At 37.1% G+C, this 24,723-nt stretch overlaps 1 protein-coding gene across 1 annotated transcript in view; it reads left to right on the top strand.

Annotated features, from left to right (window-relative positions):
• The first annotated feature begins 266 nt into the window (after positions 1–266).
• The window catches only part of CUNH1orf141 (chromosome unknown C1orf141 homolog), a 39,982-nt gene continuing 15,525 nt past the window's right edge, over positions 267–24,723 (top strand). The window contains exons 1-3 of the mRNA XM_029231087.1: positions 267–358; positions 3,800–3,957; positions 18,588–18,700. Coding sequence (XP_029086920.1) covers positions 284–358; positions 3,800–3,957; positions 18,588–18,700 — 346 coding nt within the window. The 5' untranslated portion in view covers positions 267–283. The remainder of the gene's footprint in view (positions 359–3,799; positions 3,958–18,587; positions 18,701–24,723) is intronic.

Consider the following 24,723-nt stretch of genomic DNA (forward strand, 5'->3'; position numbering starts at 1 on the left):
AACTTTCTCCAACTCACCTTTATCATACATTTAAAAATTCCTGGGGCCCACATGCTTCCGGGAATTCTGATCATATGAGCTTCTATCTAAAAAACTTGGGTACCTCTACAATTCTGTGGTTTATTCCATGATCTGTACAGTTCTTTTCTTTACCTAAAACAGTATTGTAAAAGTGGATCTCTTAATTTATGCCTAAATAATTGATTATATGTTTAAATTTAATTGCTTTGGAGATTTATTATTTTTTTCCCCTCCTTTTAAAATAGGAATTTACTGACTGACAATGGCAAAAAAAATCTTAGAGAAGTTAGATATTCTGGATGAGCAAGCAAAGACACTCTTGGCCATAAGAGCAAAGGTTTGTAAAATATAGGCTAAAATTCAATTTTCCATTAAAAGGTTATTTCAAATGTGAACGATTTTTACTTCTTAGTTAATGATGCATTAGTATGAGGCTACAAACCAATTTGTAAAAAACAAATAATTATATTAGTTGAAAGAGTCATCTATGTAATACTATAAAGAATTAATTAAACATACAAGGTAACTTTTAGCTAGCTGCTGTATTTGGTTGTGATGTATCTAACCTGCTTAAAAAAAAAAATCCTGGGTTTCCCTGGTGGTGCAGTGGTTAAGAATCCGCCTGCCATGTAGGGGACATGGGTTTGAGCCCTGGTCCGGGAAGATCCCATGTGCCGGTGAGCAACTAAGCCCATGCGTCACAACTACTGAGCCTGTGCTCTAGAGCCCACGAACCACAACTACTGAAGCCTGTGTGCCTAGAGCCCATGCTCCACAACAAGAGAAGCCACCGCAGTGAGAAGCCTGCACACTGCAACCAAGAGTAGCCCCCGCTTGCCACAACTAGAGAAAGCCCGCGCGCAGCAACAAAGACCCAATGCAGCCAAAAATAAATAAATAAAATAAGTAAATTTAAAAGAAAAGAATCCTAAGCAGTCGAATAGTAAATGTGACTATTCCTATAGTTGTTACTAACCTGTTAAACATAAAGACTTGTTTAGCTGGTTCATTAAAAGGAAGAAAATATTTGGTATAGCTACCAAATTAGAAATAAAGTTCATAGAAAATAATTAAACTAAAAAGGGTGAGTCTCTTATAAAATCCAATATAAAATATTAATAAAGAATACAGTTCTGAAACACCATATTTTTTACCATATGTGAGCAATTTAATTTGGTTGCAAAAAGGCTTGTAAAATAATATAACAATGTGAATAAATGAGGCATATATAAGGAACAATAGAGTCTGAGAAATCAAGGAAGACATCACAGAGAGGAACTCTTAAGTGAATGAACATATGTGCAATTTGAAAATGAAAACGTTGGTGTTTGAATAATAATTTGGTTTCTTTTTAATTTTTCATAATTATCTCCTTTCATTCAGAAAATAAAGGAATACTGAAAAATGGAATAAATTAATTCTGTTATAGCTATCAAAATTTTGAATAGCAAGCCAGGGGTAACTTGACTAAAGCAAACCTTTTAGACTTTGATGATACCCCAAAGTTTATTGCTTTTTTTTTGTTTGTTTAAAATGAATTGTAATATACTTTAAAAAATACAATCAGAGATAAATCTATTAAATTTGTCACGAAATTCCCTTTTACATAAAATTTTAAGTTATAATTAGTAATAATAATTCTTACTTTTCCTGGGAGCTTCGTTTGGGCAAAGCATTTCCACATATTTTCTCATTTTGTGTTACTATTCATGTGTTACTGATAGAAAATTCTCTGGAGATTCTTCTGAAAGTATATATAATCATTTTTAAAACCTTTTCTTAATTTTCAAATTATACTTTTGGAAACAAGCAACATATATATATGTATAAAGAAAGTTATACAAAAGGAAAGTTATATAAAGAAATATTAAGAGTCTTTGGCCTCTTCCCTCTAATCCTTTCCTCTGAGACAGACACATTTTAGCAGTTGAGGTTTATTCATCCACATCTTTTGTACTCTTACAAAGATATACAAGTATGAATATCTGTATGTATACATACATTTATCTTTACTTACAAATATCCATAATATAAATATACATGTACATATATACATATACATTTATGAAGGTGGATTATCTATTTTTTTCTATTGACAAAAAAATGAAATACAGTATATAAATCACTTTGGTAATTGTTTTTTAATCTTTTAAAAACATTTATTTTGAAATAATCATAGACTCACAGGAAGTTGCAGAAATAGTACAAAGAGTTCCACGTACCTTTCACCCAGTTGACCCTATCAGTGACATCTTACAGAGTTGTAGTTCAATAGCAAAACCAGTATGAGTTACATCCAACATTGACATGGGTGTATTACTGTTAACTAGACTACAGACTTTATTGAGTTGTCACCATTTTTTAACCTTCATTCGTTTGGGTCTGTAGTTTTATGCAATTTTATCCCACTACAGATTTACAGAAATCACCACAATCAAGACACAGGACACTTCCATCCTATAAAAGTACTCTCTCATGTTACTTCTTTATATTTGTATCCATGCCCTCACCTCAATTCTCTGTCTCTAACCCCAGCAAGGACTAATCTGTTCTCCATATCTATAATTTTGTAATTTTGACAATGGTATATAAATGGAATTATTCAGTGTGTAAAATTTTGAGATTGAATATTTCACTATGCCCCTGAGGTCCATCTAAGTTTTTGCATGAAGCAATAGCTTTTATATGATAAATAACATATAAATTTTATTGCTGAGTAATATTCCATTATATGGATGTACAGAGTTTCAACTGCTCACCCACTGAAGGACATTTGGGTTGTTTTCAATATTTTGCTTTTAAAAATGAAGCTGCTAAAAAAATAAGATGAAGTAAAACTGCTATGAATATTTGTGTACAGGTTTTTGTATGAACGTAAGTTTTCATTTCTCTGGGGTGAATGCCCAAGAGTGTGATTGCTGGTGCAGGGTCTGTCTCTCCAACTCAACAAGGTCAGAGCCACAAGCTTTGGTTTAAGTTCCCCCTCCTTGTGCGTCAGTCCAGAAACTGCCTCCAGTAAGTAAGCTAGGCTATTGTAGGGTTTACCTAATTTGTTTCCCTTTCTTCAGGGATCATGGTCCTGCTCTGCCTGTTTCCTAATGCCTGATTGTAGTTGTTTTCACATACTTTGGCTGGTTTTACTACTTGTGTATAGCAGAAGGACAATTCCTGTAGCACTTGATCCCTCACTGGCAGGAGCAGAAGTTCCCATATCCTTTGACTTCTTTTTCAAGTTTTTATCTCTTTATGCCTCTGTGCTGTGCTCTGAGAGAATGTTTTAAAGAAGATTTTCGGCTCCTTAACTCACTCTTTAGCTTTACGCTTTTCCCTCTTCAGTCCATCTGTATAAATATTTGAACAAAGTTCTCTTTCGATTGCTTTCTTAACTCTATTTCTGGCTCATGTTCCACCATGTGTGTGGCTCCAGGGAGAAGAGCAGGTTGGAGAGAGCTGCCAGCTATAGTTCCAATAACTCTATGTATCAATATTGTCTTTGCTAAATATATAGGTCGTTCTTAAATTCTGGACTTTGGATTTTGGAGGGAGCCTTCATGATCATCTAGTCCAACACCCTCATTTCATAGATAGAAAAAGAGTTGGTACACAAGGCCTCCAATTTTCAGTCTGCATTATTTTCCCATTGTTGCCTGCCACATAAATTCTGTGTGTGAGTGTGTGTATGTATGAAGTGAGATTAATTTTGTCCTTTCCATACCGGATTTGCCTTATATGAAAAGTGCTCCCTTTTTCACTGAGTTATGTTTTGGATTTGCTGCAGAAAAACTGCCTTCAGAGTGAAGTAAAGAAAAAGATTTCAGTGATACCCCTGACATTTGATTTTCAGTTGGAATTTGAAAAGGATATTGCTACCTCCATATCTGAGGCAGAATCAAAGATCACAAAAGACAGATCATATGGCATTAAAAAAACAAAAAGGTAATCATCATAACTACCTCAAACTTTCACTTTGAACTTTTAAAGCATGATTTTATATTTGTCTTAGATTATGCAATCTATACTAAATGTAAGCTTTGTATATTTCATAATGGTTATGAGTTACAATATGCTAGATTAGCGTTCTGAATATTCCTAGTTTATAAAATATTTATTATAATATTTCACTATTGCAGATGATAATTTTATATAGTAATTATAATTCCAGATTTTTAAAGAAAGACTTCTTGAACTTTACTATATCGCCCCAAATTAATCTCAGGATTTACTTCAAACTTTAACCAATATACTGCAAAAAAAAGTAGGCCTAGAAAACTAAGTAAGGCAGTTTCTCTGTGTACTTACAAGGGGTAGCCTGACTATGTAATAATTGGTCTTTGACTGGCATTGTGTATGTATGTAATGCTATATAATTTTCTAGGCATCAGAAATGTGGAGGAGAGCCCAGACAAAAGAAATACCCAGGTGCAGAATCAATAGGACTTCAGATCAGTTGGACATAGGTGGTAGTGTGTTCTTACCTCATTTATTCTGTAGTAAATCATTGTATTAAGTGCAGTTTTACAGATGCCAAACCCAAGTCTTGATGAGGTAAAATAACTTGCCCAAAGTCACAAAGCTAACACATGACGGAAGCTGGATTTAGACATAGCAGTCTGATTTCCGAGCCTATGCTCTTACCACTACCACATTCAACAGAATGATTTCCAGCTTTTGGTCTTGGTGACTAGATGTACTTTGGTGTTTTGTACTGAGGTGGAGACCATAGCATGAAAAGCAGATTGGAGTGGCTAGGAGATTAGAGTGAGAAATGCTGAGCTTTATTTTGGATATGTTAAGTTTTAGATGCCTGTGGGGCATCCAGGTGATGGTGTCTAGAAGACAATTGGACAAATATGTCTTAATCTAAAGTAAAACAAGATCATTTGGACTCAAAATACAGTTTACTCAGATTTTTGTTGTTTATGATTTACCAGGATGTCAGCACATGTTTCCATTGTGCAGCCATAAGAAAAAGGAGTTTGTTCCTAACACAAATAAATATTAGTGGTTTATGTAATTCAGCTTTATCACAAACTTCTTTCACTACTACTTTGTTTTTATGTACAGCCGATAAAAGCCAATACTTTTACTTTGAAATCATTTATAGAACTATCCATGTTAAAATAAAATATTTTAATAATACATAGAAAAAGTTGCATAACATGGAAGTTGGGCATGTAGAGAAGGGAAAAATAATGTCTTATTATATATTATGTATTATATAATTGTAATTATATATATTTTATATTTGTATATATTTATATTTTTGAATTTATATATATGTATACCATTATGTGATAACATAATATATGGCTAATGACCCATTAGACACATTTAAAGATAACGTGCAGTGTGTTTTATGACAGTATTTTCCAGGATGATACTGTTGCTTTCCCTTTCCTTTCTGTAGTTTATAAGTAGTTTATAAAGGCATCATTGATCCTGTCTTTAGTGAGGATATCAATAGCTGAGTAATGTTCCTTTTGAGTTAAGTATGGCTGAGTTGAAGTTTGAAATCAGAGTCCAAAATAAAGACAAACAGGCACATAGTTTCAACATTCAAAGACCAAGTAAATTTTGCTTGCTCGGTGCTCAGAGGACCAAAACTATCACACACACACACACACACACACACACACACACACACAAGTACAGGAAAATGTCAAGAATTTACACAAGAATTAGGGTGTAACCTAGGCGAAAAGAAAGAAAATTTGGTTGAAGAAATTAAGAGGATCTAGTACATACAGATAAGTCCAACTGGCAGCATATCTAGGCTCCGAGTTTCGCTTTTAAGACCACTTCTAACAGTTGCCTCTCTTCAAGTAGCTTTTTGGCAATTTTGTACTGTCACTCATGCTTGAATGATTGGCCCTAAACCAAGTTCAAATAAAGAATTCTTACAGACAACTTCATTTTAATTTTCATTAATAGTAGCTCTGCTATCCCATATGACTGTAATTTTAATTTATTGATTTTATTCTACAAGTGTTTACTGAGTGACTACTATACTCTAGGCATGTGACAGCAAGAGTGAAATATTATCTCTTCAATGGAGATTCAGATAAGCGAACGGGCAAACACCAGTTGCCACAGAGAGATTCCTAACGTGAGGATCTGCAAGTTTCCTAGAGGAGGTGGCCCCTCAGGTGAGACCCAGAGAGTTAGTGAAGACGCAACAAGATTTAAGAGAAATTGATTCCAGGCCAAGGCAATAACATGAACAAAGGGTCAGCCAGAGGCAAAGGAAAGCCCAGCTCATTTGAGGAACCAAAAAGTAGTTCAGTGTTGCTAGACTTGAAAGGGATATGGGGTAGAGACTGGAGATGGATTGGTAAGAAATGAGGCTAAAGGGGTAAATAAAGGCCAGATCACCAAGGCCTTATGAGCCAGGTAAAGCACTCTGGCCAATCTCCTTCAGTGAGGAACTGCTGCAGGGTTTAAACAGGGCAGTGCATACTCAGATTTGGATTTTAGAAATATCATTAAATAGCAAAAGAGGTCATTAAAAATTATGGGGGCTCCTCAGAGAACCAAACCTTTTATTAGAATTTATAGTATCTCCAGAAACTGCCTGTTCTAGGAAGCCAGTCATCTTGCGGTGAGTCCTTTTTAAGCCATAGCGGAACGATTACTTAAATAACAGAGCACAAGGCGGTAAGTTTCCCCATATCAACAATGATATGCTGATTGCACTGGCTATATTGCACAGATTTAATTCCTCCCAATCTTGAGATGCAGCTCCTGGTCTTATCAGTTACGTTAATTATAACAGGATACCAGCCTCCACCGGTGCTCACAAACCTCACTCCTACACTGAGCCAAGATGTCAGATCTGAGTCACACAGCTTTCAGCTCAGCCTAAACCTTACATCATAACTACCACCACCAGTACCATAGTAACTCCTGGTAACTGCATGCCTCTTTCATTTTTGATCTCTGGTCTCTTGCTATTCAAAGTGTTGTCTTCCATCCAGCAGCATTGGCATCACCTGGCAGCTTGTTTGAAATGCAGAGTCTCTGACCCCATCCCAGATGACAGCTGCAGTTAACAAGATCCCCCAGGTGATTCCCATGGACAGTAATGATGGAGAAACCCTGCTCTAGCCCAGTGGTTCTCAAACATGGAGGACTAGTTAAAACACAGATTGGGGGCCCCCACTGACAGAGTTTTTGATTCTGTAGGTCTGGGCTGGGGCCTAATAATTTGCATGTCTAGTAAGTTTCCAGGTGATGCTGACACTGATGGTCCAGGGTCATTATCCTCTAGCTGGATGAGTCCCTCCTCTAGCTGTGTCCCACTATAACCATGCTGCCCAACACTGACATCGGTTCCATGTTTCTCCTTGGCTTGCTTAATATCATAGCAACGCTCAACCTGGTGCTACCTGATTTGTAGCTGAGCTTTGTTTTCAGAGCAGTGGTTTTCAACCCACCTGCATGTTAGTATTACCTGGGAAGCTTTAAAGTAATTGGATTCAACTTTAATTAGTTTGGAGTAGGTCCCAGGCATTACTATTTTAAAGATTTTCCCAGATGATTCTTACATAAAGCTAGGATTGAAAACCATTAAAATGCATAGGGCTTCTTTTTCAGTTAATCCCAGAGACATCTTTTCCATGTAACTGTTATCTCAGCATTTCTGCATTTTTCTCAGATAAAAGAGAACTGATAAAGTTGATGGCCACAAATACCCAGAATTTGCTGGAAGGACCTTCCTAAGATTACTTTCCTGATACAGAGAGAGTTTTATAATCATTCAAAAATCTCAGTCTTTTGCCTTTCATTTGTATATAGTCTTTAAGATTTGTCAATAAACACCAAATCTACTCTTCTTTGAAACTTTTCATAATTGGACCTTTTACAGAAGAGCCATACTCGGGCTTCCCTGGTGGCGCAGTGGTTGAGGGTCTGCCTGCCGATGCAGGGGACATGGGTTTGTACCCCGGTTCGGGAAGATCCCACATGCCGCGGAGCGGCTGGGCCCGTGAGCCGTGGCTGCTGAGCCTGCGCGTCCGGAGCCTGTGCTCCGCAACGGGAGAGGCCACAACAGTGAGAGGCCCGCGTACCGAAAAAAAAAAAGAGAAGAGCCATACTCATTTTAGAAAATTACCTGGAACATAAGAAATGTTTAAAGAGAAACAAAGTGAGTTCTTCAGTACCTAAGCATTCAGTACTGGATTATCAGATGAAAATGGCAACTTTACCATTTACTAAGTGGTAAGAACTAGGAAACAATTTAGGAGTAAGTAGACAGATTTAGATTAATAGGGGCTTCTCATTAGAAGAATTATTTTCCTAAAAATAAATTCAAAATAATATTCCTTTCAGAAGTATTTTTACGACAGAAGGATAAACTTGCATACAGGAAAGATAATGAAATATAGAGAATATGGTAACAGCCTACAGTGAAATTTAATTGGTCAAATTCCACATGAGAAGCCCGCACACCGCAACGAAGGGTAGACCCCGCTCGCTGCAACTAGAGAAAGCCCGCGTGCAGCAACAAACACCCAACACAGCCAAAAATAAATAAATAAATAAGATAGTAATGAGATACACGAACCATGTTTACATATGGCAATCATTTCAACGATAAAATCCTAGGTAAAGTGTGACATAATAGGTAGGTGGGTTGGAGAGGGACGGGAGCAGGAAGGAGAAGGAGGCATTTAAGTAAGTGAAAACAGAGATTCATGCCTTGCTTGCTGCTACCCACACAACTTCTCCCTTACCTGGGCACAGGCTCCTTAAAGGCCCCACGAGGATTCTGGGCAGGTAACAGCCTTGCCTCCTCCAGCTGTCTGTGGAGAGAGCTTCACTTCTGGGCTGGATGCTTCCTCTTCCCTGCAGCTGGAAGAAGGCTCCCACTTATTGCTCATACCTGGAGAAACCTGAGACTCTCCCACAAAGCTTCTCAGCGGTGGCTGCTCACTTCAGGGTATTTGGAAAATGCACTGAGCCCTGCCCTAGAGATTGTGATTTAACTAGTAGGGAAGAGTCTGGGCATAGGTGCTTTTTCAGAGCGCCCCGGATGGTTCTAATATACAACTAGAGGTTTGAGAACCATTTCTGGAGGCCTCTTCATTTCTCACTCCCTCAGCTGCCATGTGAGACCCTCTCATGACAGCTTGTTTACCACTGATCACTGCAAAAGAATCTTCTCTCACCGCCTGATACTACCTGAGTCCCAAATAGCCTGACCTTCATAGGTGCTGCAGGAACCCACACTCACTGAAATGAGTAAAGAGAAACCACAGGTCATTTAAGGGGACTCACATGAAGGATGGAGATGAAGCCAAACAATCAGAACAGGTACCTGACTCCTAACGAGGCAGACTTATGGGAGGAAACAGAAGAGAACTTTAGAAAATATCTCTCTTAAGGACAGTAAACAGGAGAAAAGGGTATTTAAAAAAAATAGACATTTTTGAATCAAAAACTGAGTAGGGAAATTAAAAATAGAATACAGATGAAGACTGAATTGGTAATCTAGAAGATCAAATAAAGGCACAATCTTATAAAAACACCAAAAAATGGAAATCAGTTAGAAAAGAGACATGTAGATACATTCAGGATACTCAGTATGAAAATATATATTTAATACATAAAGCAGGAGAGTAAGAAACAGATGGTGAGGAAATAATCAAAGAAATATAAGAAAAAAGTGCCCTTTGTTTAAGACAGACTTGAATCTTCAAATCAAAAGTGTTACTAAGTGCTAGACTTATGGTGAAATTACCCAATTCCAAAGGCACAGGAAAAAAGCGGTTAATTACAAAGGAAAGGATAGCAAATCAGTTTCATATGTCTCATCTGCATCTCTGAGACTAGAAAATAGTAAACCATTTTCAACTTCTAACAAAATGGCAATCCAGGAATCTGCTATTTGGATGAATCATCATTTATATTTGAGAACAAAAGAAAGACAAGTGTTTGGACATGAAAGACTTTAGAATGTAAACTACTTATTTATTCTTTCTGATGGACTTGGAGAAATATTTTTATCCAAATTTAAATTAAATATGAATAAAATAAAGATCCAAACTGGGTATCTTTATTACACAAAAATGCATTTGAAATTTTCCCATGGTGTCTGAATGAAATTCTGGACTTCCATCTCAAAGTGGCTGTTCTATAAAAACATAGAACATTCCAAAGAATTACCATGTAAGTGGTCCATAAGAGATTTCAAGTTGGGAAGAGACAGCTTTAGCTCTACCCCCATCCTCCCATCTGAGCTGTACTTTTCTCTGGGTTTCTTCCTTTGCCAGTGCCACTTCAATGGTCCATCCCAGACACATGCAGCAGCCTTCCTTTAATTCCAGCCCATGCAGCACAAATCAAGGCCTTTACTTGTATTCCCTTTAAGTCAACTGCAACAGGATATAATTTCACAGGGAATTTTTCTAACTATAAGACAAAAAAAGTGGGAGAGGGAAAAGGATGAATTTTTAAACATTCGAGCAGCCCCAAACCAATACAACTTACAAAAAACAGATTTATAAATTTATGCTAGTGAACTAACCTACCAAATTTATAACTCCAGTTCCATTCCTCATATTCTATGAAAACCCAGTGCTGGGCTTCCCTGGTGGCTCAGTGGTTGAGAGTCCGCCTGCCGATGCAGGGGACACGGGTTCGTGCCCCGGTCCGTGAAGATCCCACAATGCTATGAGATTAGATATCAATTACAGGAAAAAAATCTGTAAAAAATACAAATACATGGAGGCTAAATAATACACTACTTAATAACCAAGAGATCACTGAAGACATCAAAGAGGAAATCAAAAAATACCTAGAAACAAATGACAATAAAAACATGACGACCCAAAACCTATGGGATGCAGCAAAAGCAGTTCTAATAAGGAAGTTTATAGCAATACAATCCTACCTCAAGAAACAAGAAACATCTCAAATAAACAACTTAACCTTACACCTAAAGCAATTAGACAAAGAAGAACAAAAAACCCCAAAGTTAACAGAAGGAAAGAAATCATAAAGATCAGATTAGAAATAAATGAAAAAGAAATGAAGGAAACAATAGGAAAGATCAATAAAACTAAAAGCTGGTTCTTTGAGAAGATAAACAAAATTGATAAACCATTAGCCAGACTCATCAAGAAAAAAAGGGAGAAGACTCAAAACAACAGAATTAGAAATGAAAAAGGAGAAGAAACAACTGACACTGCAGAAATACAAAGGATCATGAGAGATTACTGCAAGCAACTATATGCCAATAAAATGGACAACCTGGAAGAAATGGACAAATTCTTAGAAAAGTACAAACTTCCGAGACTGAACCAGGAAGAAATAGAAAATATAAACAGACTGAACCAGGAAGAAATAGAAAATATAAACAGACCAGTCACAAGTAATGAAATTGAGACTGCGATTAAAAATCTTCCAACAAAAAAAAGCCAAGGGCAAGAAGGCTTCACAGGCGAATTCTACCAAACATTTAGAGAAGAGATAACACCTATCCTTCTTAAAGTCTTTCAAAATATAGTAGAGGGAGGAACACTCCCCAACTCATTCTACCAGGCCACCATCACCCTGATACCAAAACCAGACAAAGATGTCACAAAGAAAGAAAACTACAGGCCAATATCACTGATGAACATAGATGCAAAAATCCTCAACAAAATACTAGCAAACAGAACCCAACAGCACATTAAAAGGATCATACACCATGACCAAGTAGGGTTTATCCCAGGAATGCAAGGATTCTTCAATATATGCAAATCAACCAATGTGATACACCATCTTAACAAATCGAAGGAGAAAAACCATATGATCCTCACAATGGATGCAGAAAAAGCTTTTGACAAAATTCAACACCAATTTATGATAAAACCCCCCAGAAAGTAGGCATAGAGGGAACTTACCTCAACATAATAAAGGCCATATACGACAAACCCACAGCCAACATCATTCTCAATGGTGAAAAACTGAAACCATTTCCTCTAAGATCAGGAACAAGACAAGGTTGCCCACTCTCACCACTATTATTCAACATAGTTTTGGAAGTTTTAGCCATAGCAATCAGACAAGGAAAAGAAATAAAAGGAATCCAAATCAGAAAAGAAGTAAAGCTGTCACCGTTTGCAGATGACATGATACTATACATAGAGAACCCTAAAGATGCTACCAGAAAACTACTAGAGCTAATCAATGAATGTGGCAAAGTAGCAGGATACAAAATTATTGCACAGAATTCTCTTGCATTCCTATATACTAATGATGAAAAATCTAAAAGAGAAATTAAGGAAACACTCCCATTTACCATTGCAACAAAAAGAATAAAATACCAGGAATAAACCTACCTAAGGAGACAAAAGACCTGTATGCAGTAAACTATAAGATACTGATGAAAGGAATTAAAGATGATACAAACAGATGGAGAGATATACCATGTTGTTGGATTGGAAGAATCAATATTGTGAAAATTACTACCCAAAGCAATTTACAGATTCAATGCAATCCCTATCAAACTACCAGTGGCATTTTTCACAGAAATAGAACAAAAAAATTTCACAATTTGTATGGAAACACAAAAGACTCTGAATAGCCAAAGCAGTCTTGAGAAAGAAAAACAGAGCTGGAAGAATCAGGCTCCTGGACTTCAAACTATACTACAAAGCTACAGGAATCAAGACAGTATGGTACTGGCACAAAAAAAGGAAAATAGATCAATGGAATAGGATAGAAAGCCCAGAGATTAAACCCACACACATATGGTCACCTTACTTTTGATAAAGCAGGCGAGAATATACAATGGAGAAAAGACAGCCTCTTTTCTGGGAAAACTGGACAGCTACATGTAAAAGAATGAAGTTAGGGACTTCCCTGGTGGCACAGTGGTTGAGAGTCTGCCTGCCAACGCAGGGGACACGGGTTAGATCCCTGGTCTAGGAAGATCCCACATGCCGCGGAGCAACTAAGCCCGTGTGCCACAACTACTGAGCCTGCTCTCTAGAGCCCACAAGCCACAGCTACTGAAGTCCTCACGCCTAGAGCCCATGCTCCACAACAAGAGAAGCCAGTGCGATGAGAAGCCCGTGCGACACAACAAAGAGTAGCCCCGCTCGCGGCAACTGGAGAAAGCCTGCACGCAGCAACAAAGACCCAATGCAGCCAAAAATAAATTAAAATTAAAAAAAAAAAGAATGAAGTTAGAAACCTCCCTAACACCATACACAAAAATAAACTCAAAATGGATTAAAGGCCTAAATGTAAGGCCAGACACTATAAAACTCTTAGAGGAAAATGTAGGCAGAACAGTCTATGACATAAATCACAGCAAGATCCTTTTTGACCCACCTCCTAGAGAAATGGAAATAAAAACAAAAATAAACAAATGGGACCTAGTGAAACTTCAAAGCTTTTGCACAGCAAAGGAAACCATAAACAAGATGAAAAGACAACCCTCAGAATGGGAGAAAATATTTGCAAATGAAGCAGCTGACAAAGGATTAATCTCTAAATTTTACAAGCAGCTCATGCAGCTCAATATCAAAAAAACAAACAACCCAATCCAAAAATGGGCAGATGACCTAAATAGACATTTCTCCAAAGAAGATATACAGATTGCCAACAAATGCATGAAAGGATGCTCAATATCACTAATCATCAGAGAAATGCAAATCAAAACTACAATGAGGTATAACCTCACATCAGTCAGAATGGCCATCATCAAAAAATCTACAAACAATAAATGCTGGAGAGGGTGTGGAGAAAAGGGAACCCTCCTGCACTGTTGGTGGGAATGTAAATTGATCCAGCCACTATGGAGAACAGTATGCAGGTTCCTTAAAAAACTAAAAATAGAACTACCAAACCACCCAGCAACCCCTCTACTAAGCATATACCCAGAGAAAACCATAATTCAAAAAGAGTCATGTACCACAATGTTCATTGCAGCTCTATTTACAATAGGCAGGACATGGAAGCAACCTAAGTGTCCATCAACAGATGAATGGATAAAGAAGATGTGGCACATATATACAATGGACTACTACTCAGCCGTAAAAAGAAATGAAATTGAGTTATTTGTAGTGAGGTTGATGGACGTAGAGACTGTCACAGTGTGAAGTAAGTCATAAAGGGAAAAACAAATGCCATATGCTAACACATATATATGGATTCTAAAGAAAAAAAAAAGGTTCTGAAGAGCCTAGGGGCAGAACAGGTATAAAGACGCAGACGTAGAGAATGGACTTGAGTACACAGGGAGGGGGAAGGGTAAGCTGGGATGAAGTGAGAGTGGCATGGACATATATACACTATCAAATATAAAATAGAAAGCTAGTGGGAAGCAGCTGCATAGCACAGGGGATCAGCTTGGTGCTTTGTGACCACCTAGAGGAGTGGGATAGAGAGGATGGGAGGGAGATGCAAGATTGAGGAGATATAGGGATATATGTATATGTATAGCTGATTCACTTTGTTATAAAGCAGAAACCAACACACCACTGTAAAGCAATTATACTTCAATAAAGATGTAAAAAAAAAAAAAGCTGTCATCTCCCAGTACTTCCACCAGACTTTGGCTTTCCTCTCATAAGCACACTGAATCTTTAAGAATATGTTGCAAAATTAGCATGTTTAAGACCTCCCCAAAGAATGTTAAAATGACCATAATTTAAGAAATTGAAGAGAAGAAACAGACAACATAAAGGCACAATATTAGTAATGAGAAAGGAGCTATGACGATGGACGTAGAAGAAATTAAAATAATTATAATGAGTACTTCATATAACTGAGCTGCTTTGAAACATGAGTCTGTTAGTGGATAATCTGGGAAAATATGAATGGTGAAAATAGAATCAAGAAGAAAAAGAAAATGTAACTAAATCAATAACTAGAAAATTTTGAGAAATTGTCAAAGAACTGCCTTTTACAAAAGCAGTGTCTTGGATTTCCCTGGTGGTGCAGTGGTTAAGAATCTGCCTGCCAATGCAGGGGACACGGGTTCAAGCCCTGGTCCAGGAAGATCCCACATGCCACGGAGCAACTAAGCCCGTGTGCCACCAACTACTGAGCCTGCGCTCTAGAGCCCACGAGCCACAACTACTGAGCCCACGTTCCACAACTACTAAAGCCCACGTGCCTAGAGCCCGTGCTCCACAACAAGAGAAGCCACTGCAATGAGATGCCTGCACACCGCAACGAAGAGTAACTCCCGCTCACCACAACTAGAGAAAGCCCGTGCGCAGCAACGAAGACCCAACACAGCCAAAAATAAATGAAATAAAATAATTTATTAAGAAAAAACAAAAAAAATGCAGCGTCTTGAAGCTGTGTCAGGGTGACTCCAACGTTTCAAAGAAGTATTTAAATGGTTTCTGAGCATAGAGATGGAATAGTTCCAATTCTTTTTATAAAGATAGCTTTGAACCTCAAGTCTGACCACAAGAATATAAAACCATTGCAGTATCTCGCTTATAAATATAGATTTTTTAAAAATCTAAAATAAAAATATTAGCTTAACTGTTTCACTGCCTTTCTCAACTTGGGAACATAAAACATAAAGCAGTTTTATATTTATTTCTCCAATTTCACTCTGATCATTTTTGGTTATTAAAAGTCTGACCAGTTTAGTATTTTGATCCCACGTATTAGTTGAGGTTTCCCCTTCCCCCATATCAGCCAGTTTAGTGACCTGAAATGAAAAGGGGTATGGCCAGCAATTTGATTCTTCCTGTCCTGACCTGTAAGTGGGAGATGGGTGTGGTCTTCCTCTAGCGCGCCTCCTCTTCTTCCCTCTTTTAATTTTTTTTTTCTTCTGGTATGGGATCATTGGTGTGCTAGAGCCAGCTCCCAACAATTTGTTAGAGCTGATTGTTGAATCTTCAGGGATTTTGTTAGATGGTTATGAAACACAGTCATTATTTAAATTAAATATGTAAGCTAAAAATTCAGTGACATACTAAAAAAGATAAAACTCATCACCTCCTAATTATTTTATTACATTTCACTATTATCTAATGTTTTTTGTTTGTTTGTTATTTGAAGGCCCAGTGTTTGATTTTATTTCATCCAACAGAGGGTTCTATCTGTGGTAGCGAACAGACGGTGGGGATTAGGGCTGAGAGGGGGCAGGAAAAGGAAAAAAAAGCCACATCCACTACCACGCATAGGTTTTCCCCGGAATTGCCGCGTGGGGATGAATGAGTGATTCTGGAATTTATCACCTTCTCTCTCCTCCCTTCCTCTGGCTTCCGCTGGGTCTTGATAACGCCCATGCCTTCAACAGGAGGTCCCAAGGCGCGGGGTAGTGGGGAGATCCCTGGGGCAAAAGGCGTCACCCCGTGGCTGCAGTGAGCGGCGGGTGCCTATCTAATGTAAATAATTCTTATAACAACCCCAAGAGGTAAATATTGCCCTCAGTTGGCATATGAGGGACTGAGATTCAGAGAAACTCAATATTCTGCAGAAGTTTACATAGAGTTTAGTTGCAAAGTATGGTCTAACCTCAAAGCCCATGCTCTTTGGTTCACTGTAAGGAAATCCATATCTGAACATCTCTATATATTCTGCAAGTGTATTTGAAAAAATACCTTAGTAAGACAAGGATAAAAAAATCACCTCCTTAACAAGACTATTTAGCCAACAACATTAGGGTGGAATCTTTGACACATTCCCATTTAAATTAGAAACAGAGGGATGCCCGTTCTCACTAGTATAACAAACTATTCTGGAAGTACTTGCCAATGATATTAAATAACAACATAATATACAAATTTAAATGTTTTGAAAGGAACAGATAAATTATTTTATGAAGATTAAATGATTGTTTATTGAAAAACCTAAAGAGAATAAACTGAAAACTCATTGGAAATTGTAAGATTATAAGAGAGTTCAATCAAAATTTACCAAAACAATTCATACATTCAACAAATATTTATTGTACGTGTACTATGTGCCAGTCACTGTTCTAGGTGCTAGGAATACAACAGTGACTAAAACAAAGACCCTGCCCTCAATTTGCATTCTAGGATAAGGTGGAGAGACAGATAACAAATAAACAAGCAAATGAATGTATAATATACATTCACTAGTGATAAATGCTATGAAGAAAAATATAGTAAATTAACAGAATTAAGATTGATTCCCATAATTTACTATATTAGATGAGAGGGGGCACAAAAAGACCTTTCTGGAGAGATGGAAATTTGAGTAAAGACTTATGAAATACATCTCTTATGATTTAAGTGAGTAAACCTTGCAATACCTAGGGGAAGAATATTACAGTCAGAGGGGAGAGCAAGGGCCAAGGTACTTACGTGGGAGCATAAGTTCCTTTCCTTAAGCCAAACAGCCAAAAAACTCACTCTGCTTCCATGTGGGGGAGAGGGGTAAAGGGATGCACAGAGAGAGGCCTGGAGGGGCATTCAATGGAAGCTCCTCTACTTGGAAATACAAGAATTGGGAGGAAAGTTTCTGTCTTACAATGAGAATTGTGAATTTCATTTCAGTGTGACAGGAAACGGTTGGAGGGAAATGACAGTCTCATTTATATTTTACAGGTGCCACCATGGTTGCATTGGGAAAATACTGCTGGGCACAAGAGTGATAGCAGAGAGAGCAGATAGAAGAAGACGAGGGATGTAGAGAAGTAGTTCAGATGAGAGATGAAGGGGTCTTGGACTAGGGTAGATGTGATGAGGAAGGACGTGGTTGGATTTGGAATGTATTTCAAAGAAAGGTCCAATGAGATGTGCTGAGATATCGGGAATGGGGAACGAGAGAAAGAAAAGTCAAAGATGATTGCAGAGTTTTTGGCCTAAGCCTCTGGCTGAATGGAAATGAGAAAACCTGGGGAAGGAACAGATTGGAAAGGAAGTGGAAGCAAACATTTGGTTTTGAATATGTTTGAAATTCCCATGATATATCTAACTGCAGAAATCATGTAGCTGTTGGATATATAAATCTGGAGCTCAGAGAAGAGTTTGGGGTCTGTACTATAAATCTGGAAGACATCAACCTATAGATAATAAAAGGTGGGAGACTGGATGACATAAACTAAAGGTGAGTGTCTGAGATCTGAGTCATAGCATTTAGAGGTCAGAAATATCATAAATTATATAATTATTATAATTACATACCCTCAATAGTCAGTTAAAGAATTTAGTGGAGAAAGATTTCTGTTTACAGTAAATGGATTCTGTGATCCTACCTAGTACACTGTTCTGGAATCTGAGCTGACCCTAACTGCATAAACCGCCACTATGACTAGGCTTGGCAATGTCCCCAGTATCTCATTTAACAAATTTCCAATGTATTTTTCTAAAAGGGTTAATTAGCTTGTGAACAGTAGTTTCCTGAGTGCCCTCAATTCTATGACAACAGCACTTTTCTCTCTCTGTTTCCAGTGATTACCACTAATATTTTTAGCTCCTGCTTAATCAGTTCCAATCTTTTACACTTTGTACTATAATATATTAAAACAATAACATTCAAATCTGTATAACTGGGACTTGACCACATTTCTCCACATTTATTTTTTAGATTAGTTTTGTAAATATTCTGATTATTTTAATTTAGATTAATTTTATTTCTTTCAGATATGTCTCCTTCAAAAATATGCCTGAACCTAAAAAGAGTGATTTTGAAAAGTCAAATTTAAGACCACACTTTGTACCAACAAAAATAAAAATTCAAGAAATCAAGTCAATAGGTAATGCTTTGTGTATTTATCTCTGTTTTGATGTATTAATGAAGTTGTTTTATTAAATACTTTATTATTTATTAATGTTTGTCTTATAAGTTCTTATAATTTGATGTTTCTGTTGAAAGCATTTGCTTGAAAGCCTATGGGTTATAACTGAAGTGTGAAAGATGTCAGTGAGCTATAAAGAAGAATTTCCTAAGAGAAAGAGATGATAAATGTCAGAATAGACATTTGTACAATTCACAAATTAAGAATATATTTTTATGTTTACTTTTCTGGAAAGAAAATCTCTGGATTTCCTTTCAGCTCAATCCTGAGTTTTCTTGTAATTGTTTTAAAAAAATCACTCAAGCTTGTACATCTTACTTAGTAGAAATTTACTTTATAGGGACTGTAAAGGAACTCACTTTCCTAGAAATTTCAGGAATCTGTGAGCTAGGAAACAGCGTTATAGATCCTCAGAAAATTTGAGTGTTTTATGTTGTCTTTGTTTTTCTTTCCCTGGCATTATCAAAAAACCCATCTAATTGTGTCATGCTCATCAACAACCCTGACTGAGGCTCCTTGAATCCACCTTGCCCCATATTGCCTCATTTCTGTGACTCTTCGTAATCTAATTCCTCAAAAGATTTGTTTACATATACTGTCTCTACTCCCTCAACATTTTTTTTTTTTTTTTTTTTTTGCGGTACGTGGGCCTCTTACTGTTGTGGCCTCTCCCGTTGCGGAGCACAGGCTCCGGATGCAACAGGCTCAGTGGCCATGGCTCACGGGCCCAGCCGCTCCACGGCACGTGGGATCTTCCCGGACCGGGGCACGAACCCGCGTCCCCTGCATCGGCAGGCGGACTCTCAACCACTGCGCCACCAGGGAAGTCCACTCTGTCAACTTTTGTTTAAACTTCAACCTACTCCAAATTGGTCTTGCCTCCACCATTCTACTGAAGTTACACTGATTAAGAGTACCAGTGATCTCCATATTGCTAAATCCAAAGGCTATTTTTCTGCCACCTCTCAGTCCCAGTATAGTTAGTTGATCACTCCCTTCTGCTTAAAACTCTGTTTTTCTGCTATCTCACCCTTTCTCAGTCTCTCTTTTTAATTTCTCTTCTCCATCCTTAAAATACTGTATTTGCTCAGAGCTCAATCCTGAGCCTGCCTCTGCTTCTACATTCTTTCTCCTTGGGTGATCTAATCCAGTCTTACAGATTAGATCACCCAACTGTATTTTAAATCTCTATGGTTTAAAATACCGTAGAGGTACCGTTAAATCCTTCATTTATATCTCAATCCAGACTAATCCTCTGAAGGGCAGGTGCCTACACTGAACAACCTATTTGATATCTCCACTCAAACTTCTCATTACATCTTAAACCTAATATCCAGAACTGGTCTCATGATTCCCTATCCTAGCCATCCTCTCAAACTTTCTCTCCCATCCCCTCCCCACAACAGCATTCCATTCTCAGTACATTGGACCAATTTACGCCAACTGGCTCAAGTCTAAAACCTAGAAGCAATCCTTGATCTCTCCTTTCCTTCCTCCCCAAAGTTCAATATGTCAACAAGCTCTTTTCATTCTAACTCATCTTGAATTAATCTATTTTCACCATGTCTGCTGTCATCACCCTAATCCAAATCATCATCATCTTTGTGTGTCAACTATAGTAGCTTGCCGACAGGTATTTCTTCCTTCATTCTTGCCCTCTTTATAATCACTTTCCTTTTTTATTAAACCATTAAAAATTATGAAATAACATACATTATGAAAAGTGAATATAGCATAAAATGTACAGTATAATAACCAATTATTTAAAAAAACACCTATATAACCATATTGCACATCAAGAAATAGAGCATTGCCAACATCACCACTTGACCTTTCCCAAATCACCTCTCCCTTCCTTGTCCCTGGGAGTTACTACTGTCCTGATTTCTATGGTAATCACTTCCTTACTTTTCTTTACATTTTTACCATCTATTATTTGCATCTCTAAAGAATATTGTTTAGTTTGCTTGCTTTTTACTGTATGTGAATGTAATCATGCCATATGCATTCATTTGTATTTTTTTTTCTTAGCATTGTTTGTAAGATTCACTCATATTGTGCTGTGGAGGTGTAGTTGCTTCATTTTCATTGCTGTTAAGTATTCCATTGCATGAATATATCACACTTTGTCCGTACTACTCTTGAAATTTGGGGTTTTTAGTTTGTCAGTCATTGCAATGCTGAAATGAATATTTTTGTTTAGGCATCCTGCTGCATCTGTGTAAAAGTTTCTTGAGAGTGTATATCCAGCATTTACATTACCGGGGATGCTTATCTTCAACTATAATAGGTAATGTCAACTTTCCAAAGTGTTTTTACCAATTTATGCTCCCATCAGATTTGTGAGGGTTCTTTTTGTTCTGCTTCCTAACACTTGGAATTGTCAGTTTTCCATTTTAGCAATCTACTGGGTATATAATAGTATATCATTATGGTTTAATTTGCATTTCTGTGATTACTAATAGGTTTGAGAACTTTTTCATAGACTATTGACAAATTGGATTTATACTTTTGGAAATCATCCAAGTTTTACCTTATTTTAAAATTCGTTTTTTATCCTTTTCTTGTTTATTTTTAAATATATTCTTTTTACTTGTTCTTTGTTGGTTTTGCGTGTTGTGAATATCTTCCCCTTTTCTATGGGTTTTCTTTTCACTCTCTTTATGGTGTCTTTTTGATGAACAAAAATTCTTCCACTTTAATAAGGTCAAATATACCAAATCTTTTCTCATTTGATAAGTACTTTTTGTACCATATCTAAGAAATCTTTTCCTACTCTGTGGTCATGAATATCTTTTTCTATTTATCTTGCAAAAGATTTTAGCTCTTCTTTTTACCTTTAGGTCTAAAGTCTACCTGGAATTACATTTTGAGTGAGGTAAGAGTCAAGTTTAGTTTTTGTTCATGTGAATACCCAGCTATCCCAGTGTGGTATTAAAAAGGCTATTCTTTCCCTAATGCTCTGGGCTCTTTGTTCTGGAGTTCTTATTATGTTTCATTATATTATTTATCCATTTCAATATCAATACCACACAACATTAATTTCTGTAGCTTAAAATAACCCTTGATATCTGGTAGAGCAAGTCTTCCCACCTTGTTCTTCAAGAGTATCGTGGTTATTTTCTGTTTTCCGTTATGATTTCTTCTTCTGACCCATTGGTTATTTAGAAGTTTATGTCTTAATTCAAAATATATGAAGCTTTTCTAATTATCTTTTGGTTATAAATTTTTAGCACAATTACATTGTAGTTTGAGGATATATTCCACAGGGTTTCAGTCCTATGTAATTAGTTAACGCCTGTATTTTCACCCAGTATATGGTCGATTGTTGTAAATGTTCAGTATGTGCTTGAAAATAAAGTATATTCTGCAGCTGTTGGGTGCAGTGTTCTACATATGTCTTTTAGGTCAAATTTCTTCATTGTTTTTCAGCTCTTCTATATCCTTATTGATTTTTCTGCTTGCTTATTCTGTCAATTGCTGAGAAATTTCAGACTCATTTATTTTTTCCTTGTAGAGTTATCAAATTTTGCTTTACAGATCTTTAATATAGTTTAGGCATAAAATTTTAGAATTATTATATATTTCTAGTGAATTGAACCCTTTTTAATTACAAAGTGATTGTTTTATTATCCAATATTACTGTAGTTACCCCAGCTTTCTTTTGGCTAACATTTACATGGTATATCTTTTTCCATCATCTTGTTGCCACATTTCTGTAACATTATGATCTCTTACATAAGAGTCTTATCTCTTGTAAACATCAAATTGTTAGATTTTAAAATCTACTCTGTAATCTTTGTCTTTGAAATGGAGCATTTAGTCCATTTATACTTAATGTAACTACTTATATCTTTGGATTTAAATCTGCCATCTTATTTTGTTCTTTCTCTCCTGTTGATTCTGTGTTTCTTCTTCTGTCCTCTTATGTCTTATTTAGGACTGAGTTTTTAAAATTTAAACTTTTCCCCTTTACTAATTTGGTAGTCATGCATTCTGTTTCTATTCTTTAAATGATTACCCTAGAAATTACAATATTCATCCTTTCAAAATATATTGTTATCCTCCTTCTGGACAATAAAGGAATCCTAGAACATGTTAATTATTTTCCTGCCGTACTGAGTTTTATGTTATTACTAAAGTCCAAAGTCTCACCTAAATATCGTCTAAATCAGCTATGGTGAGACTCAAGGTATGATTGATCCTGAGGCAAAATTCCTCTCCAGCTTGAACCTGTGGAATCAAACAAATTATGTGCTTCCAAAATACAGTTGGGACAGGAATAGTTTAGACATTCTCATTCCAAAAGAGAGAAATAGGAAAGAAGAATAGAGTAATGGGTCCCAAGGAAGTTTAAAACCTACTAAGACAAACTTCATGAGCTCTTAAGGCTCAAGGATAATCCTCTTTGGCTTGATGCTCTGCCTTCCTGACCCACTGGGACAGAGGTCCTGCTCTCACAACTCTGCTGAGTGGGGGGTCACATCTCCCCCACTTCCCCACTGGGACTCTGCTAGGCCAGGATTTCATCCCCAGGACTATCTAGTGAGAGTGTTGGCCCACCCCCAAGGGCTCCATAGGCAGAAACTGAGGCAGTGGCCTGTGATTTTGAAACTGAGGCAGGCCTGATGATCTTTGAGTCACCTTCATGGTCATTCTTCCCTTTTCTTGAGGAATAGCACATTTGCAATGCATAACTCTGTGGTCCTATCCTGTAAAACCCAAGAAGTCCGACAGCCTTCCTTCATTTTATCCTGTCTCTATCCCCTTCACTTCAAACTGGCAGTGTCTCTGCTGGGATGGCTGATTAGGTCCATGTTTCACACCCATACCAATCTCCTTATCTCCTTATCAAATGGTCATTGCACCACAGCCTTAGTGTTCTCTTTTGAACGTGCTTTCTCAGTTTTTGTAATATGAGAATTTTCTAAATTCTTAAGTTCTGGTTCCATTTTGCTTAACAATTTTGTCTTCAATTCATTTATCTCGTCTTACATTTTACTACAAGCAGTCAGGAGAAATCAAGCCTCTTCTTTAACACTTTGCTTAGAAATCTCAGCTAACTATCCAATTTCATCACTCACAAGTTCTACCTTCCACAAAAAACCAGAACACAAACACAAGTCAGCCAAGCTCTTTGCCACTTTATAACAAGGATCACCTTTGCTCCATTGTCCAATAGCATGTTCCCCATTTCTGTCTGAGACCTCATCAGAATGGCCTTTACCATCCGTATTTCTACCAACATTTCTGCATATGGTTATTCATGTATTCTCAGTGAAAATGGAAGCTTCCTCAATGGCTCTCCTCTTTCTTTCTGAGTTCTCACCAGAATTGCCTTTAAAATCTCTTCATGGCCATATTAGCTTTTTCTAGCATGCACCTCACAAATCTTTTGGCCTCTACCCACTACCCAGCTCCAAAAGTTCTTTTATATTTTTAGTTATTTGTTACAGCAGCACCCCACCTCTCAGTCCCAATTTCTCCTTTATTCAGGCTGCTATAACAAAGTACTATAAACTGGGTGGCTTAAACAACAAATATTTATTTCTCACAGTTCTGGAGGCTGGAAGTCTGAGATCAGTAGGATCAGGTTCTGTTGAGAGTCTTCTTGGTTTGCAGACAGCCACCTTCTTACTTTATTCTCACATGGCAGAGAGAGCATTATTCTCATCATGGAAATTCTACCCTTATCACCTCATCTAAACCCAATTATCTCCCCAAAGCCCAACTCCCAAAACCACCGCATTGAAAATTAGAGCTTCAACATATGAATTGTGTGAGAGACACAAACATTCAATCCCTAGCAACTACCCTGTCTAAATTATACCTCCCTCTCATGCTGTCCCTCACCAAAATCTGTCTATGTCTGTCACGGCATCTCAATTTATAATTGTTCACTCCTTTGTTTCTTTACTTAATTCTTTTCTGTACTATCCAATAAAATGTGTGCATCACTGGGCAGAAATCACAATTCCAGG

The sequence above is a fragment of the Monodon monoceros genome, unplaced genomic scaffold, assembly GCF_005190385.1.
Source record: "Monodon monoceros isolate NGI ecotype Baffin Bay Population unplaced genomic scaffold, NGI_Narwhal_1 Super_Scaffold_18, whole genome shotgun sequence".
NCBI lineage: Eukaryota > Metazoa > Chordata > Mammalia > Artiodactyla > Monodontidae > Monodon > Monodon monoceros.